General features: G+C 40.6%; 1 protein-coding gene across 1 annotated transcript in view; it reads left to right on the top strand.

The window, feature by feature from the left end:
• LOC148149901 (dynein axonemal heavy chain 11-like) overlaps positions 1-18,325 on the top strand; it is a 170,439-nt gene extending 152,114 nt beyond the window's left edge. Inside the window, exons 29-31 of the mRNA XM_087987077.1 lie at positions 6,118-6,270; positions 8,252-8,485; positions 18,068-18,325. Coding sequence (XP_087843203.1) covers positions 6,118-6,270; positions 8,252-8,485; positions 18,068-18,208 — 528 coding nt within the window. The 3' untranslated portion in view covers positions 18,209-18,325. The remainder of the gene's footprint in view (positions 1-6,117; positions 6,271-8,251; positions 8,486-18,067) is intronic.
• The last annotated feature ends 1,393 nt before the right edge of the window (positions 18,326-19,718 follow it).

Here is a 19,718-nt window from a genome sequence, read left to right as displayed (position 1 = left end):
GAGAGGGTGCAGAATGTTCTCATGGGGGAGAGGGGCCAGCAGGAGGTCATTGTCCACATTGGAACCAACGATATAGGAAGAGAAAAGGGTGAGATTCTGAAGGGAGATTACAGAGAGTTAGGCAGGAATTTAAAAAGGAGGTCCTCAAGGGTAGTAATATCTGGATTACTCCCAGTGCTACGAGCTAGTGAGGGCAGGAATAGGAGGATAGAGCAGATGAATGCATGGCTGAGGAGCTGGTGTATGGGAGAAGGATTCATATTTTTGGATCATTGGAATCTCTTTTGGGGTAGAAGTGACCTGTACAAGAAGGACGAATATCACCTAAATTGGAAGGGGACTAATATATAGGCAGGGAAATTTGTTAGAACTGCTTGGGAGGATTTAAACTAGTAAGGTGGGGGGTGTGGGACCCAGGGATATAGTGAGGAAAGAGATCGATCTGAGACTGGTACAGCTGATAACAGAAGTGAGTCAAATAGTCAGGGTAGGCAGGGACAACGTAGGACTAATAAATTAAACTGCATTTATTTCAATGCAAGAGGCCTAACAGGGAAGGCAGATGAACTCAGGGCTTGGTTAGGAACATGGGACTAGGATATCATAGCAATTACAGAAACATGGCTCAGGGAAGGGCAGGACTGGCAGCTTAATGTTCCAGGATACAAAAACTACAGGAAGAATAGAAAGGGGAGGCAAGAGAGGAGGGGGAGTAGCATTTTTGATAAGGGATAGCATTACAGCTGTGCTGAGAGAGGATACTCCTGGAAATACATCCAGGGAAGTTATTTGGGTGGAACTGAGAAATAAGAAAGGGATGATCACCTTATTGGGATTGTATTATAGACCCCCCAATAGTCAGAGGGAAATTGAGAAACAAACTTGTAAGGAGATCTCAGCTATCTGTAAGAATAATAGGGTGGTTATGGTAGGGGATTTTATCTTTCCAAACATCGACTGGGACTGCCATAGTGTTAAAGGTTTAGATGGAGAGGAATTTCTTAAGTGTTTACAAGCCAATTTTCTGATTCAATATGTGGATGTACCTACTCGAGAAGGTGCAAAACTTGACCTACTCTTGGGAAATAAGGCAGGGCAGGTGATTGAGGTGTCAGTGGGGGAGCACTTTGGGGCCAGTGACCATAATTCTATTCATTTTAAATTAGTGATGGAAAAGGATAGACCATATCTCAAAGTTGAAGTTCTAAATTGGAGAAAGGCCAATTTTGATGGTATTAGGCAAGAACTTTTGAAAGCTGATTGGAGGCAGATGTTCGCAGGTAAAGGGACGGTTGGAAAATGGGAAGCCTTCAGAAATGAGATAACAAGAATCCAGAGAAAGTATATTCCTGTCAGGGTGAAAGGGAAGGCTGGTAGGTACAGGGAATGCTGGATGACTAAAGAAATTGAGGGTTTGGTTAAGAAAAAGAAGGAAGCATATGTCAGGTATAGACAGGATAGATTGAGTGAATCCTTAGAAGCGTATAAAGAAAGTAGGAGTATACTTAAGAGGGAAATCAGGAGGGCAAAATGGGGACATGAGATAGCTTTGGCAAATAGAATTAAGGAGAATCCAAAGGGTTTTTACAAATATGTTAAGTACAAAAGTGTAATGAGGGAGTGAATAGGGCCCCTCAAAGGTCAGCAAGGCGGCCTTTGTGTGGAGCCACAGAAAATGGGGGAAATACTAAATGAATATTTTGCATCACTATTTACTGTGGAAAAGGATATGGAAGATATAGACTGTAGAGAAATAGATGGTAACATCTTGCAAAATGTCCAGATTACAAAGGAGGAAGTGCTGGATGTCTTGAAACAGTTAAAAGCGGATAAATCCCCAGGACCTGATCAGGTGTACCCGAGAACTCTGTGGGAAGCTAGAGAAGTGATTGCTGTGCCTCTTGCTGAGATATTTGTATCATCGATAGTCACAGTTGAGGTGCTGGAAGACTGGAGGTTGGCAAACGTGGTGCCACTGTTTAAGAAGGGTGGTAAAGACAAGCCAGAGAACTGTAGACCAGTGAGCCTGACCTCGGTGGTGGGCAAGTTGTTGGAGGGAATCCTGAGGGACAGGATGTACATGTATTTGGAAAGGCAAGGACTGATTCGGGATAGTCAGCATGGCTTTGTGCGTGGGAAATCATGTCTCACAAACTTGATTGAGCTTTTTGAAGAAGTAACAAAGAAGATTGATGAGGGCAGAGTAGTAGATGTGATCTATATGGACTTCAGTAAGGCATTTGACAAGGTTCCCCATGGGAGACTGATTAGCAAGATTAGATCTCATGGAATACAGGGAGAACTAGCCATTTGGATACAGAACTGGCTCAAAGGTAGAAGACAGAGGGTGGTGGTGGAGGGTTGTTTTTCAGATTGGAGGCCTGTGACCAGTGGAGTGCCACAAGGATCGGTGCTGGGCCCTCTACTTTTTGTCATTTACATAAATGATTTGGATGGGAGCATAAGAGGTATAGTTAGTAAGTTTGCAGATGACACCAAAATTGGAGGTGTAGTGGACAGCGAAGAGGTTTACCTCAGATTACAACAGGATCTTGACCAGATGGGCCAATGGGCTGCGAAATGGCAGATGGAGTTTAATTCAGATAACTGCGAGGTGCTGCATTTTGGAAAAGCAAATCTTAGCAGGACTTATGCACTTAATGGTAAGGTCCTAGGGAGTGTTACTGAACAGAGAGCTTGGAGTGCAGGTTCATTGCTCCTTGGAAGTGGAGTCGCAGGTAGATAGGATAGTGAAGAAGGCGTTTGGTATGCTTTCGTTTATTGGTCAGAGTATTGAGCACAGGAGTTGGGAGGTCATGTTGCGGCTGTACAGGACATTGGTTAGGCCACTATTGGAATATTGTGTGCAATTCTGGTCTCCTTCCTATCGGAAGGATGTTGTGAAACCTGAAAGGGTTCAAAAAAAGATTTACAAGGATGTTGCCAGGGTTGGAGGATCTGAGCTACAGGGAGAGGCTGAACAGGGTGGGGCTATTCTCCCTGGAGTGTTTGAGGCTGAGGGGTGACCTTATAGAGGTTTACAAAATTGTGAGGGGCATGGATAGGATAAATAGACAAAGTCTTTCCCTGGGGTCGGGGAGGGCATAGGTTTAGGGTGAGAGGGGAAAGATATAAAAGAGACCTAAGGGCCAACTTTTTCACGCAGAGGGTGGTACATGTATGGAATGAGCTGCCAGAGGATGTGGTGGAGGCTGGTACAATTGCAACATTTAAAAGGCATTTGGATGGGTATCTGAATAAGAAGGGTTTGGAGGATATGGGTGGGGTGCTGGCAGGTGGGACTAGATTGGGTTGGGATATGTGGTCGGCATGGACGGGTTGGACTGAAGGGTCTGTTTCGGTGCTGTGCATCCCTATGACTCTATGACTCTAAAGAATGCATGATTCTGGAATTTCTGTGGAGTTCTAACATCGTACTTAAGAGTTTGGTGAATAATTTAGGATTACGTTCGCATTTTTTCTCTCCTACTTTTCCTGCTAATGTTTTCCTCCCTTCCTTGTTGGCGTACAGTTTCATGGACAGTGAGTCCCCTCCAGTTAACTCATAATGTAGCCATTCTTCATACATGACTGTATCCAGGAGCTGTGGCAGGATTTTTGACAATAGAAATTTCCTCATTTGATCTTGATTCATCTTCATGAACACTAGCACAATTAGTCAGCTTTCCAGAAATTGTCTTTGTATAATAAATGGAAGACTTGGCCCTCCCTAAATGTTACTCCTTGCAATAGACGTGCTGAACCTGATATTTTCAGGAAGATTCTTAAATGTCTACTGGTGGATAACCCAGAAAGATAAGAATGCTGGAGATGCTGTTGAATTTTAAGCAGGATTTCATTTTTAAAGAATCCTGATTTCTTGTTGGCTGCTGAATAATTGTCAGATCAGTCAGCTGCCAGGCACTAGTACCTGGTGGAATGCTACAGCTAGCAGCTGTTCCCAGTGAAAAAGACTGAATGGGTGGGTGGGGTGATGGTTGAGGAGATGTTGAGGAAAGAATGAAGAAACATCGGGAGGTGGGTAGCTATTGTTCATCTGTTTTTCCAATGTAGTGTTCATGGCCATTAATGAATTGTGGAGAAGGAATGATGACAGAAAGAAATTGTTTAATGAGCCAGGGCATGGCTGGTGATAAAGCATTCCTCACTCATGGCCCACACTCAGCACTGTGCAAACCTGTTGGATTGAGCAGCATACAAACCTTACCCAACACAATCCTTTCCGAAAACAACCCTACACCTGCCTAATCATCTTAACTGCTGAGTTCCCTGATGCCTAGAAAATCCAATTCACAGTAATGAAGTTTAAATGGCTTCCAAAATCGGAGAAATAGACCTTAATTTAAATATTATATAATTGATCAGCCTCTCCAGGGATGTTGCAAATCCACTGCAATTAAACAGAAGTAGGTGTGTTCATTTATGTTGAATCTTTAACCAATTTACCCCTCTGACCACTCTCATCTGCTCTCATTCATCCATCATAGGCTGGTGGGGCTTGGGTTAGGGGATGGTGGTGTGTACATTCTCTCTCTCACTCTACCTTAGGACAGACTAAGAATCAAAATGAGAACCATATGGTCCCTATATAGTCCAGTCTGCCTTTATGGATGGCATTGTGTTTCATGTAGTCACTGCTTTGTGTGACAATGACACTTTAAAGATTTGATACAAATCCTATTCTATATTTGTAGGTGACTGTGTGATACTGGTTAGTTGCAGTTTTTGAATAGTGAGATCCTTTTAAAACCATCTTGCTGAAGCTTGTTTATATAAACAAATACTGCCTGTGCATTTCGGTTGTGTCATGACAATTTAATTGCCTAAAACTCACAAGGTGACTATTGTGCCTTTAACTGTTTTGGATCGTCCCTCCATTTAAGGTAAATGCTACAACGGTGAAATTCAGTACAACAATTAGTTTGCTGTCGAAAAGAAGGCAAAACATAAATTTACTTCATTTTTTATATATGACAAACTATAGCAATTTACTTTCTCAGAGTTTTGTTTTTAATTGGTTTTACAATGACCAGATTTAGAGTTTCTGAGATCTTGATCATATCAAACAATAATTCACTGAATCTGTAGTACCCTCACATTTTGTGGCTGGATTTTGAAACACTGGGGACCCCGCCACCTCCTAGCTAAAAGGCTGAGAAGAGAGATTGGAGGGGAGAACAGAAGTCCACTCACTATTCAGTTAGTTGCCTCCTAGCAATTTACTACTGGGAGCAGGGTTAATGGGTTTAAACTGGATTTACTGCCCCACTCTCTCTGAAGAAAGTGTCACTTTAGAGATTTACTAACCAGACAGATTGACGTTGCCAGCAGTGCCACCTGGGAGCAGTGAGCACTGGTGGGACTACAACCAGTCCCTCGACATGGAGGAGACCAGGTAAATGCAGAGCCAAATAGCTTCATCAAGTGGGAGAGAAGGCTGAGTGTGTAAAGTTGAAGAGCCAATTGTAGGCTTGAAGTGGTGTGTACATCTAATGGACATAGGATCCTGCAAGGAAGTCTTCTTCCCTAACATAACACCAGCCCACGCTGCTAAGCTACTAAGTTACCTGGGTGGATTGGGCCTCCCCTTGCAGTTGCAGGTACAATCCTAGCAGGGCAGATGGAGGACCGTAAATGACCATTAATTCACCATTAAAGGGCCCCATTAGACCTAAGATGGCGGACTGCCTGATGCCTCCCTTCACCCCCATAAAATAACAGCTCAAAAGCAGCTTCACCATCCAGAGGATGTTGTGTCCTTGACACCCCTGCCTTCACACCTTCAGGTTGGAGAACAACAATTCCAGCCCATTGTGTGTTGGATGGAAAATGGCACTACACAATAGTAGACCTACCTCTGGCATATGATCTGTTCTGGGAATGCATGAACAGCAAATTTACTTCTAACAGATTTCTACAATGCATGTGAGGGTAGTGAATTCATTGTTTTAGAACATACCATCAAAAATATTTTGATAGTATTGTTTTAATTAAGATTTTACTTTGAGCTTGCTGCCATAATTAATTCTTTTGATTTCCCGAGATTGTCATTATACCTATCTGCAACTGTCTAATGTTGAAAATATTGTGTTTTAGGTCACACGTCATCTTGCAAAACTCTTTGATAGCATGGCTGACCTTAAATTTGAAAATGATGGAGAAATGGAGATAAGTAAGACTGCAACAGGAATGTACAGTAGAGAGAAAGAGTATGTCCCATTCCAAGCAAAGTGTAAATGCGTTGGGCAGGTAAAACTGATAAAGGGCATATGCTATTACATAATGCCTTACACAATGTCAGGTCAAGCTCTTTACAGCAAATTAACTACTTGGAAAGTACCTTTATTTTTGCAGGTGATGTGCCAGCCACTTTGTTCACATCAGAGCTCCATTATCAGTAATTATCTACAGATATATTTTGTATTAAACATTAATTTTTTTTACAATATTAAAATGTTTGCAAGAGTACTAACTTTTATCTGTAATCTATGCTGGAGATCATTACTAATGCAGCAACTAGGAACACATTTGCAAGAATTGTATGATCAATTCTAAAAGTCATACGTACCATAAAGATCTAAAGATAAGCAGCTGAGGAATGGAGGATGCAAGATATAGAAAGACTAGCATCATATGACAGTAGATGGTACTGGAGAGTCGATGCATGCTGTACAATTCTAAAGAGCACACCTTATTCAAAAACTGTCACAGCAAGGGTACATGAGAAGATTGGAAAGAGGGACATGATAATACAATGCTCTTAGATGCACAATTTGAAAAACCTTCAGAGAGGGTGTCTAATTAATTTTGAAAGCAAAACCAATAGAGGTAACCATCTGTTATCCATGATGTGGGCTTTTAGCCTTGTGGGACTTGGCAAAGGATGGAAAACATGTAGATGTCAATTCGGAGGTTGCCTCCTAAAAAAATTACCTTTCTAGTCTTGCTGCAAGCAAGCACTTCCATTTGTTCCCAGTGTTGTCAGTGGTTCATTTCTGTGTCCAGGTGATTCAGCAATACAGAGCATGAGCTACAGGGATATCAAAAATGTGAATTCACTCCTCTTATTCCCTCCCCAGCCAGACATCAAAGGGCCGAGTTTGGAGAAAAATAAAATTACTCTTGATTCCTATCTAATTTGCAAGGCAAGAATCTGAATGTAGCTTTCATGTTTCTATTGGATGTCCTACCTCTGTCAATTTTCCTGTACCCCAGTTTGTGCTGTAGATGAGGTATTCACTCATTTAGTGTATTACAAAAAAAAGACTAATGGTAAATATTGTTCATCAAAATTAACTGACTAATTGCTGGAAAAAGATACATTTTCACTGTGCTTTTTGTCTCACAGTCAACAGGACAATTTACAAGAGGTAGCAAAGTAAAGGAAAAACCCATGTTGGTACTGTATGAGAGGAGACAGCTGCCTGATTGGCATATGGGCTCTGAGTGGTAGAAATGTTGCAATGGAGAATGCATTTGTTAGATGACTAACTGCTAAGCATTGCTTAAATTTTAAACCTGGCAAGTTGAATCTGATCATAAAATAAACAACATGAAGAATAGCTGCCATTTATTTTGTTGAATTGAAACAGATGCAGCCTGTGTATTTGCGCTTTCTGCCTGCAAAGTACAGGGTCCTGTGTCTTAATATATGTAGCATAAATTATGCACAAGTGTGCCACATTGTGAACCTGATTGACTATCCTAAACTGTTTATTGGTCAAGTTCTTAGCACGTGCTCGGAATTATTTTGCAAATATTGGACAAATATGGAATTGCATCTGATGTTAGACACTCCTTTTAGTTTTGCAAGTACAGACTGGTTGAATATAGTCAGTATCTTTGCTTGCTGTGAACAGCCAAGTGATATGCTGTTTGATATGATCCACCAGTCTTTGAGATGTTTTGCCTACATATCTAACATCACACCAGTGACAAGATTCATATATCATCCTACTCATTTATGTGGTTGAGAGAATGTTATTTTGACTTGATGGATCATCCTGTTAGTGGCAAACACCACTTGTGTTCCTACCAAATGTATTTTTTTTCCAGAATACTCATGCCAAATGTCTAATTATACCTACATTAAGGATTTTAAGACATGTATACCTGATTGTATGACAAATGTAGTGGTGAAAGTTAACTTCTTGTCGGATGCAACAAAAACTGGTATAACCCTTCCATCCTTATGATGAAAATTGACTTGATGCCTTCTGCTTTTTTAAAGGTTGAAATCTGGTTAAATCGATTAGAGGAAAATATGCGGGAAACAGTCCGTCATCAGATTACGGAGGCTATAGCAGCTTATGAGGAAAAGCCAAGAGACCAATGGATTTTTGACTATCCAGCTCAGGTTGCACTCACCAGCTCACAAATATATTGGACTACCGATGTGGGAATTGCATTTGAAAGGCTTGAGGAAGGCTATGAAACAGCACTGAAAGATTATAATAAAAAACAGGTATAGAAATGCATTAATGACAGCTTGTTACATGCACAGTAGCTTTGTCATATATGTGATAACTTGGATAAGGAAAGTGAATTGTGCTTTCTGCAGATTATACAAAATAGGTGGGAAGCTGAATAGTGGAGATGTCAGAATCTGCAGAGAGCTTAAGCATGCTGTCAAAGACTTGGCAGATGTAGTACAATATTAGAAAATGTGAAATTATTCACTGGCAAGAAGAATAGAGGTGCTGAATAGTATTTAAATGGAGAAAGACTGCAGAAAGCTATAGAACTGGATAAACTGAGAGTCCTTGTGCATGAATCAAGAAAAGCTATCATCGAGGTTCAACGGGTAACAGGGAAGGCCTGTATTGCAAAGGGTATGGAATATAAAGCTAGGGTATTATTGCTAAGACTGTGCAAGGCACTAGGCAGACCACAGCTGAAATACAGCAAACAGTTTTGGGACTCTTATCTAAGGAAAGGTATACTGGTGTTGGAGGCAGCTCAGAGAAGGTTCACTAAGCAGATCCCAGCGACTGTCTTATGAGGCGAGATTGAGTAGATTGAGCAAATGTTTATTGGAATTTAGAAGCGTACAGAATTCTTGGGCAATTTGATAGGTTAGATGCAGAAAAGTTGATTCCATGTGTGGAATCTAGGCCCAGAGGGTGCAGTCTCAGAATAAGTGGTCTCACGTTTAAGACAGAGATGAGGAAGAATTTCTTTGCTCAGAAAGTTGTGAATCTGTGCAATTCTTTACTGTAGAGGGCTGTCAAGGCTGGGCCATTAATTATATTGAAGGCTGAGAAAAATAGATTTTAAATCAAAAACAGAATCAAAAGTTATAGGGAAAAGGCAGGAATGTGGAGTTGGGGCTTATCACATAGGTCATGATCTTATGGCATGGTGGCGTAGATGGGCTGAGTGGCCTCCTGCTGCTTCCATTTATGGTCTCAAAGCACTATAAAACAAAATATTTAACTGAAGCAATAATGAAAATATTAGGAAACATGAGCAAAAAGTTTGTCGAAAAGGTAGATTTTGAAGAGTCTCTTAAAGGAGGAAATTGAGGTAAAAGGCAGAGAGGTTTCAACAGGCAATTCTAGTGCTTGGGCAACTGAAGGCACTGCTGCCAAGGGTGAAACAATTAAAATCGGAGATGCTCGGCAGGCTGAATTGTAGGTGTGTAAGTATAGTGAAAGATGGTGGAGCTGGAGAAGATTACACTGATAAAAAAGGTGTGAAGCCACAGAAGGATTTGTAAACAAGGATAACCATTGTAAATCAGGGCATTGCTTAACTGGCAGTGAGGTCAGTGAGAACATGAGTGATGGATAAACATAATTTGGGCCAAGTTAGGAGATGATCAGCAGGGTTTTGCATGACTTCATGTTTTTCGAGTGTTCAGTGTGGAAGGCTGTCCTGAAGTACATCATAATAATTCAGCCTGGAGATAGTAGAGGGTTTTCCCAGCAGATGATATGAGGCATCAGTGAAGGGGGGGCAATGTTATGGGAGATAGAAATAAACAATTTTAGTGAAATGTGGTTGTAAGCTCATCTCAATGTTAAATATGACAATCTAGTTCATCCTCAGACAGTTGTTAGATGAGGAGTGGAGATGCTGGTGAGGATACAGAGTTTATGGGAACTGAAGGCAATGGCTTTGCTTTTTCCTGTTGGTAATTAAAGGAAATTTTTGTTCATTGAGCACTAGAATTAGAATTAGCTTTATTGTCACATGTATTCAACTGAGTACAATGAAAAGTGTACAAGTTGCCACGTATGGCACCATCTTAGATACTAAGGTCCCGAGGTACAGCTTTTTCAGTTACAGTTCTTGGAAAAATAGAGAAGTAAATAAGTCCAACAATACAGGTTTAGGAATAAATTAAAAAATGGAGAAAAACAAGTTCAGAATAACTGTCGTCCAAACCAGTCTATGCTGGCACCTAGCCTCCAGTATGCACTGGACCATGACTCCAGACCGTGTCGGGCTTCACCTCCGGGTTCACAATGCCTGGAGATTGCTCTAATTTCACCATGAGACTGGAGGTCCATGCCAAGGTCATACAATGCTGAGAACTGTCATATACCGCCCGAAGACCAACACGCTGGGCTGCTGGGTGATCGCCCTGCTAGGCCAAGAGGACACCTTGCTGGGCCGGCAGATTGCCACGCTGGGCCAAGAGACGGCCAAGCTGGGCTGAGAGGCCACCACACCAGACCTGTTCAGAGGCTGGGATTGAGAGGCTGTGAGGTTGGAGGCTTGGAAGAGAGAAGGGAGGGACAAAAAAGGAATGGACGGAGCAGACGAGCTCCGGCTGAATGCCCTATACCGCTGCAGCTTGGAAATACTCATCCATTGCTGATCTGCTCCTCCTGTTTGCATTGGAAATCTGAAACATTGTGAAGTATTTTGAACTTGACAGACCTTTTCTCCCATTAATCATTGAGAAGATCAAAGTCATTATTTTCAGTTGCATCACAAAGTATGTATCCTTGTTACCTATTACACTCTCCTCATCCAGCCTCTGTTTCATGTAAAATCAAACTACTTGTTTGACAATTAGTGACAATGGAAGGGTTAAGAGATGGAGTAGTGAGATAGTACTCTCTGTCAACAGCAAACATTTGGAATGAGATGTCATGTTTTCAGATAATGCTGCCAAGGAACAGCACTTATATATGAAGTAGAAGGGACCAAGGATTGTTCTGTTTGGACAAGCTCATTATGCTTTCTAATTGTGTGCATTGTCCACAAAGCATTTTTGTTATTTTAAAGAATAAATATTTGTACGACAGCCTTTGTGGTTGAGGTTAGCTTGGCAACAGTTCATGTAATCTTCGAGGAGAAAGTGAGGACTGCAGATGCTGGAGATCAAAGCTGAAAATGTGTTGCTGGAAAAGCGCAGCAGGTCAGGCAGCATCCAAGGAGCAGGAGAATCGACATTTCGGGCATGAGCCCTTTTTCAAGAATGAGGAAAGTGTGTCCAGCAGGCTAAGATAAAAGGTAGGGAGGAGGGACTTGAGGGAAGGGCGTTGGAAATGCGATAGGTGGAAGGAGGTCAAGGTGAGGGTGATAGGCCGGAGTGGGGGTGGGGGTGGAGAGGTCAGGAAGAAGATTGCAGGTTAGGAAGGTGGTGCTGAGTTCGAGGGTTGGGACTGAGACAAGGTGGGGTAGGAGAAATGAGGAAACTGCAGAAATCTGAGTTCATCCCTTGTGGTTGGAAGGTTCCTAGGCAGAAGATGAGGCGTCCTTCCTCCAATCGTCATGTTGCTATGGTCTGGCATAACACTCCCCACTGTGGACTCCCTCGTCAGGTTCACACCCCCCCACCAACCCAACCTCCACTCCCAGCAACTTCCCCTGCAACCGCAAGAAATGCAAAACTTGCGCCCATACCTCCCCCCTTACCTTCCCTCCAAGGCCCCAAGGGATCCTTCCATATCTGCCACAAATTCACCTGCACCTCCACACACACCATTTATTGCATCCGCTGTACCCGATGTGGCCTCCTCTATATTGGGGAGACAGGCCGCCTACTTGTGGAACGTTTCAGAGAACACCTCTGGGACACCCGGACCAACCAACCCAACCACCCTGTGGCTCAACACTTCAACTCCCCCTCCCACTCCACCAAGGACATGCAGGTCCTTGGACTCCTCCATCGCCAGACCATAGCAACACGACGGTTGGAGGAAGAGCACCTCATCTTCCGCCTAGGAACCCTCCAACCACAAGGGATGAACTCAGATTTCTCCAGTTTCCTCATTTCCCCTCCCCCCACCTTGTCTCAGTCAAATCCCTCGAACTCAGCACCGCCTTCCTAACCTGCAATCTTCTTCCTGACCACTCCGCCCCCACTCCCACTCCGGCCTATCACCCTCACCTTGACCTCCTTCCACCTATCACATTTCCAACGCCCCTCCCCCAAGTCCCTCCTCCCTACCTTTTATCTTAGCCTGCTGGACACACTTTCCTCATTCCTGAAGGAGGGCTCATGCCCGAAACGTCAATTCTCCTGCTCCTTGGATGCTGCCTGACGTGCTGCGCTTTTCCAGCAACACATTTTCAGAACAGTTCATGTAATAGTGAACACACAGCTATATGCATTCGAAACTAGCAACCACAATGTAGATTAAACGTAAGAACTAAAAAGGGCAGTGAAGAGTCCAAGCTTGCTGTGGGGTGAAAAAAGACACTTGAAGAACATAATTTTGTGGTGAAGTAGCATAAGAGTAAATTGAACCTTAAAATGGAGTCACTGATAATGTTGAACTTTATAACAGTATAGAAGGTATTACAAATATCATGGGGAGGTGAAGATGTTATAAAGAAGTGCTGGCACATAATGTGACAGGAAATAGAAAGAACTTTTACAGGAATGTAATTAAAAAGTAATTTTGGACAATCCAACGTGAAGAAGGATTGCACTTGAACAACAGATCATTTATCCATTGATTAACCAACACCTTTCTTTTCACCTTGGGCTTCCATCTCTTTATCTCTTGTTTAGGTAAAGGTTGATGATGAGATGAAATTCTAATATCTATATAAATTTTACTTGTATTATTATACTTTTTGTTCTCCCCATTTCTATAAATTTAACAGGTACAATTTTTCTTTGAGTTTGTACCTGAAGTTATGCATAGCTTTGCAAATTACATTTGACAGGCAAATTGTGTCCTATTTGTATGGAATTCTGAAACATTATAAAGCATTTTGAGCCAAATTAGAACCAACTTTGACTAAATTTCCTCACATTAATCATTGAGAAGACCAAGCCTATTGTCTTCAGCTGTTTCACAATGTATGTATTTGCTATCTGTCTCACCCTCTTTCCACACCTTTGTTGCATGTAACTGCAAAATTTGACATAGTAATTAAACTGAGAATAGCAAGCCCTTATCCTTCATACTTAAAGACTGTTTACTTCCACCTTGCTAACACCACCTGTCTTTGTATTAGCTTTAATCCATCAGCTATCAAACCCCCATCCATGCCTTATTCACTGCTTCCAAACTTAACTTTGCACTCATGACCAACTTCATCTGATTCATATTCTTCGTTCTGTATTCAGTGCTATAACAAATCTTGAGGTAAAAACAATGACTGCAGATGCTGGAAACCAGATTCTGGATTAGTGGTGCTGGAAGAGCACAGCAGTTCAGACAGCATCCAAGGAGCTTCAAAATCGACGTTTTGGGCAAAAACCCTTATTCCTGATGAAATTTATCTTCTGCAATTTGCGTAGCATGATGATGTGTCACTGAAAAGTTTCACAAGAAACTTTCAATTTTCTTTAACAAACAACACAAGTTTATTTAAAAAATAAAGCTATTTGGAATGATTTTATCGTAAACAACAAAGGAACGATTCAAACCTTTTTACCCAGCAATATCCTTGGGAGATACTCAATCCCAGTGCAGGTATCTTCCTTATCTTTGCAGGTCGATTTTATTTATCAACAGATGAGCACTTCATTTCAATGAATTTCTGCAATCATACTTTATGTTTCTTTTTGTTTCACCCTGAAACACTAATACAGGGTAACTCAATGACTTTTCTCCCTGAAGAAAATGAACCTTTGAGCTTATTCCAGTTACTTTAACTATTTTGACGCTAATAAACAACACATTTGCTGGAATGGATGTTTTCTTCTGAAGTAATCTGCTTCCAGCCTCTGGCCTCTGTTTCACTGGTTTGTAAAATGTTAACCTAATATCATTGCATTAATTATCTTTCCAGGTAGCGTGTCTAGTAATTTTAATTTAAGTTAACTGATTTCTTAGTCTTCCTCCTATCGGAAGGCTGCTGTGAAACTTGAAAGGATTCAGAAAAGATTTACAAGGATGTTGCCAGGATTGGAGGATTTGAGCTATAGGGAGAGGTTGAATAGGCTGGAGAGTCAGAGGCTGAGGGGTTACCTTACAGAGGTTTATAAAATCATGAGGGGCATTTTTAGAGTAAATAGACAAAGTGTTTTCCCTGGGGTGGAGAAGTCCAGAACTAGAGGGCATAGGTTTAGGGTGAGAGGAAAAAAATTAAAAGGGACCTCCAGGGCAATGTTTTCATGGAGAGGGTGATGCATGTATGGAATGAGCTGCCAGAGGAAGTGGTGGAGGCTGGTACAATGACACCATTTAAAAGGCAACTGGATGGGTACATAATTAGGATGGGTTTAGAGGGATATGGGCCAAGTCATGGCCAATGGGACTAGGTTAGGATAGGATAACTGTTGGGCATGGACGAGTTGGACCAAAGGGTCTGTTTCCCTGCTGTACATCATTATGTTTCTGTGTCTCTAAATGCAGTTTTGATCAACTGCAAGAGAAAGTGAGTTTCTGACCCAGACCCATTTACCTCTGCTTTAGAATCCGAATACTATAAACCTTCATCGCAGTACATGAGTCAGAATAAATGAAAACTCTAATTAAATATGAAACTGTGGGTTTGTATAAGTAACATTGCTCAGCAGAAATAATTTGTGTAAGCTTTATGATTTTCTTTGAAAGGGTTTTCAGAAAACTATTCTGCATTCTTTTTCAAATTCTGCCTCTTCTGGAGGTTTGCTGTTTCAGCATGAATATGAGCTATCAGGAGAATTCAGCAACTTTTTTTGGAAATCTAAAAAGCCATATTTGCTTTTTCTGTGTTCCATTTCAAAAAAGATGTCAATTTTACATGTTAATTTGTTGAATGTACCATTTCTTTTGAATACTAAATGAACAAGTCAATGTACTTGAACTCCCAGTTGACTGAGCTTTCATTTGACACACTGACTGCTAAAGAACTGACTCTATTCACTGTATAACATTTAATCCAGAAACTCGTGCATCGAAAAGCAAACATATTTTCAATGTATCAGTTTTGGTGCCACTGCAAATCTCAGTACAGCAAAGTACACTTAGATATTTTGTTACATATTGAAACTAATTTCACAAGTTTTAGGATGTCTCAAAGCAATTTCACCTTTCAAGTGTAATTGTTGTACCTTGGAGAAATTTGTGCAAAGGTGCTGTTTTCATAACATTAGTAAGGATAATCTCACTTTTAAAACAGTTAATGGGGTGACCTGTGCTGACAGAAAAATGTAATTGGTAATTGTCTTAGGCATTATCTTAATCAGGTGATTAATTATAATAACCCAGAGTAAAGATCTAAAATGTGTTGCTAATGGTTGATTTGGTAATATTAAATCAAATTTCAAACATTTATGGTCTCATTTGCAAAACATTGTGCATTTTTGATGAGCCATTTAGATAGAGGAACAATACAGGTGAATAGTATAGCCTGTTGGTATGGGATTAAATGTAAAACAAATCTTCATTTCTGTTCTGTTTAGAAGTGAACCCTTTTTAACATGGTCTTGGCTGCCAGAGCTATATGGTTTACATATTTTGTTGTAGCATATACAGGCATGCAGACAGGTAGGTGGTTGTACGACACACATTACGCAGGCCAGGTGGCATTTGATAGTTGTGGGCAAAGTATAGAAATAGGGAGAAAGAATGTCAGAAACAAATAGTAATTCATGGAATCAAACAAAGTGAATGAATAAAAACGAAGAAGCGATCACGAGAAGTAAACTGAAAGCAGATAATTGGAGATACAGGATGGAAGACAGGCAAGGTAAAGTTTAATTTCTAAGTTTTGGGGAAAAACAGCAAAGAAAACGTAGTCTGGTTGGAACCAAAATAAACATCTATAAGTATGTGATGTAACCATTAAAGTTTGTTTCTAATCCTTTGATGAGAGGAATGACTGGAAGAAGATAACACAGCCCTGAAATTCAAGTGTTCCCTTGATTTTCTGATGATTTTCTGACTGAAATATTGCCAGAAAAGATTGGCAAAAAACACAACTACAATGAAAATAGCTGCTTTTAGTTATTTACATTGTTTTTCTGATCTCCTGCCATAGAATATCTGGAAATTGCGATGACAGGTTTTTCAGCTGGGCAAATGCCCTGCCATGTGCATTGCCTAGAGTGTAGTACTAGAACACCATTAACAGTCATATTTATAACAGTTGGAGCCCAGTGTGCCCAATAGGAATTTCTTTGGGCCTTCTCCACATATTCCAACATAATTCTGATTGAGTACTATATATGTTAAACCTTGGAAAAGCATTGTAATCATACAATTATACCATTCCTCCCAAGTAACAGTGGGAGATTGGAAAAGCCCAAGAAATTCTCCGTAACTAAACAATTTACATTTCATTATTACTTGCGTACAGAAGAGTTTGTCGTTTGAGGCAACAAAGTAGGGTTTCCAACCGCTTCTTTTTTTCTTTTTGTTTTTACTTACCTCTTGCCCTGAGCTTAGGTGGCATTAGCTTTGCCGAGGCACCTCAGCACGGACTCAAGTAGGCCCAGCACAGACCTAGTGGCGATGGGTCATAGTGCATGAGGAGTAGCAACCCCAACATTGGTTGGGTCTGACGTAGATAGCAGTGAAGGAGGGATGGCGGAACAGGCGTAATTGATGATGAGCTGGCTCAGGACTGATCAACTCTCTTTAAGCTGTACTTTTTTCTTATTCCTCGATCTGTTCAAAGTGGTGCCAGATCATGGTGACAGTGACAAAGCTTTTCACTGTATTTTATTGTTTTCTCATTGTAAGATACAAATGACAATAAAATCATTCGTTCATTCATCATTCATCCAAAATCATTAATTCAAATTTAGCAGGTTCAACATCTTGGGACTTAGCTTTATTAATACTTTCGCTGTCAGTGTTAAAACCAATCTTTGAATTATTGAAAGGGACCTCCAAAAAACAAGAAGTCGACTATATATGACGGTTATAAAAGTCAACTGCCATTTTGGGTTCTTGGTATTTTGAAATGTCAGAAACATTTGTGCAAAGAGTGGACACATCCTATATTCTTGCACACCTTTGCAATACAGTCCATACTATTTCTTGTTCCTTTTTGCCCAGTTATAAAGTACTGTTGAGTAAATATAAATATATGAAGTGAAAAATTGAGGCTGACAACTAATGCAAGTGTAGCACATTATGGCTGAAAAGGGTGTTGACCTTGAGATGGAGAATATGCAAAAATGTTACTTTGTGGGACTGTTTAAAAAAAAATCATATCCACCAGACCAACTTATATGCCACAGTTCGCTGTTCTTTTGCGAATTCATTAGGTGAATTCTATGATTAAATAGTGGGAACACAACTTCAAGCTATTCTGACGATTTCTCTCATGCTGCTTACACTTGAGAAAAGTGCTGCAAATAAGTTTCTGGAAAATTCATGAGACACAGTTTCATTTTTTAATCATCTGTAAAGTGAGTAGGGAGCATTTTACTTTCTAGGCCATTATATTAAATTTAAAGCTATGGATAATATTTTGAAATAAAATTGCTTTATACAACTAGGTCAACAACTGAATGACATAATCTGTTAAAATGTATCTAACTGCAGCAGTATAATTAAATGTCATGATCATGCTGTACAACTCACCCAATTAGCTATTATAATAATCATTAAGTTGGCAAATTCTATTTATTTTGCATTTGCTTTCCATTCATTGAGATCCTCTGACTAAAATTGTGCCTTTTTCCCAAACTTTTTAGGTGGTGCAGTTGAATGTTCTGATCAACATGTTACTGGGAGAGCTGACATCAGGGGACAGACAGAAAATTATGACTATATGCACTGTAGATGTCCATGCTCGGGATGTGGTTGCAAAGCTCATTGCTCAGAAGGCATGTTAGACAGTTTCCTGCATCTTTCTTGCATTTACTTTTCCTGAATAGACTACTCTCCCTTGGTACTACTATTCAACTTGTAATTTGACATCTGTTCCTATACAGAGTCATAGGGTCAATGAGTTGTACAACATGGAACGGACCTTTCGGTCCAACTTGTCCTTACTGACCAGACATCGCAACCCATTCTAATCCCACCTGCCAGCACCTGGCCCATATCCCTCTAAAATAGAAAAATCTGCCTTTAATTGGGAAACTATAGCTTAGATTTTTAGCAGAAGCACAGAGGTGCCATGGATCTTCCTAAATTGCAGGCAGGACACTGATTTATGCCGATAGGGGAATAGAGGTGGGGTGTGACTCATAGATGAGGAAACCCAACTTACAAGGGCCATTTGTGCTCATTGCTTAGTTATAACATTTCCTGTTATTCCATAGCAAGGTCTTTAATATGCCGTGTAGAAGTTACAGAATTTTGGAATTTTTGTTTTTTTTTATTGGATTTGGGCGCCAAACCCTAGCCAGTGTTTATTACTTATCCCTAACGGCACTATCAAAGGTTGTGATCAGCAGCTTTTTTTGAACCACAGCAGTCCTTGGGCATGTAGGGACACCTACAGTAACAGTGAAGGGAATCGTAATATGTTTCCACATCAAGATGAGGAAGTACTGAAGCAGGGATGGGGGTGCTGATGGTGGTACCTTGCAAACAGCATACCTTGGCATTGACAGACCAAGCCACCTCCCAGTGTGCCCGACTCAACCCTGAACCCACCATTGTGGAAGAGAGTTCCAAGGTTCTATCGCACTTATGTAAAGATCTTTTTTTCTTTAAAATCCCTCCTGAATGATTTGTATCTAATGTTTGGACTGTGCCCCCTGTCTCTTCCAAAATAAAAGAAAGAGCTTATCTGAATCTACTCTTTTTGTGCTCATTTAATATCACGGAAACTTTCATTAAGTCAGCCCTTAGCCTGCCAAGTACAACCGAGTTCCATTAATCACTGATCATAATTTGAATCTTGAGTCAAGATATTAATTTCAATCTGTCTGTGTGTATGATCCCAGCTGACATTACTATCAGACAAGTCTGATCTGTGGTTAAAACCTGGCTCGATTGAGCATTTTTTGATTTGTTTTCGTTTAAGGAAGTGGCCGCTTGCTGAGACATAAGATCTGCTTTATGTTTACTTTAATAATGGAACAGAGGTTTCTCACAAAAGAAATGAAGATGAGACAGAATAAACCAAACTATCTACTTATAATACAAATTTAAAGATTTTTAAATTTACAATAACAGTGTAATCTCATTAATCCCAAAACACTCCTTTAAAAATTGAAAAGAACCAAAACAGCTTTTTAATAGTACCCTAAGCACATTCCTGGTCCAGTTTCAATACTTGCAGCCCTTTATCTAGCATTATGGTAGGTTTACGTTACTTGTGCCTTTTAACTTAAGCCCGGAACTGCAATATCATTTTCCTGGGACCATGATACACTTGAGCTTAAATGTACT

Source organism: Chiloscyllium plagiosum, unplaced genomic scaffold (genome assembly GCF_037043375.1).
Source record: "Chiloscyllium plagiosum isolate Xiang-an unplaced genomic scaffold, Cpla_swu_hap1 HiC_scaffold_5, whole genome shotgun sequence".
Taxonomy (NCBI): Eukaryota; Metazoa; Chordata; class Chondrichthyes; order Orectolobiformes; family Hemiscylliidae; genus Chiloscyllium; species Chiloscyllium plagiosum.
Note: the sequence above shows the minus strand (reverse complement) of the source record. Positions and strands in the feature narration are given on the sequence as shown.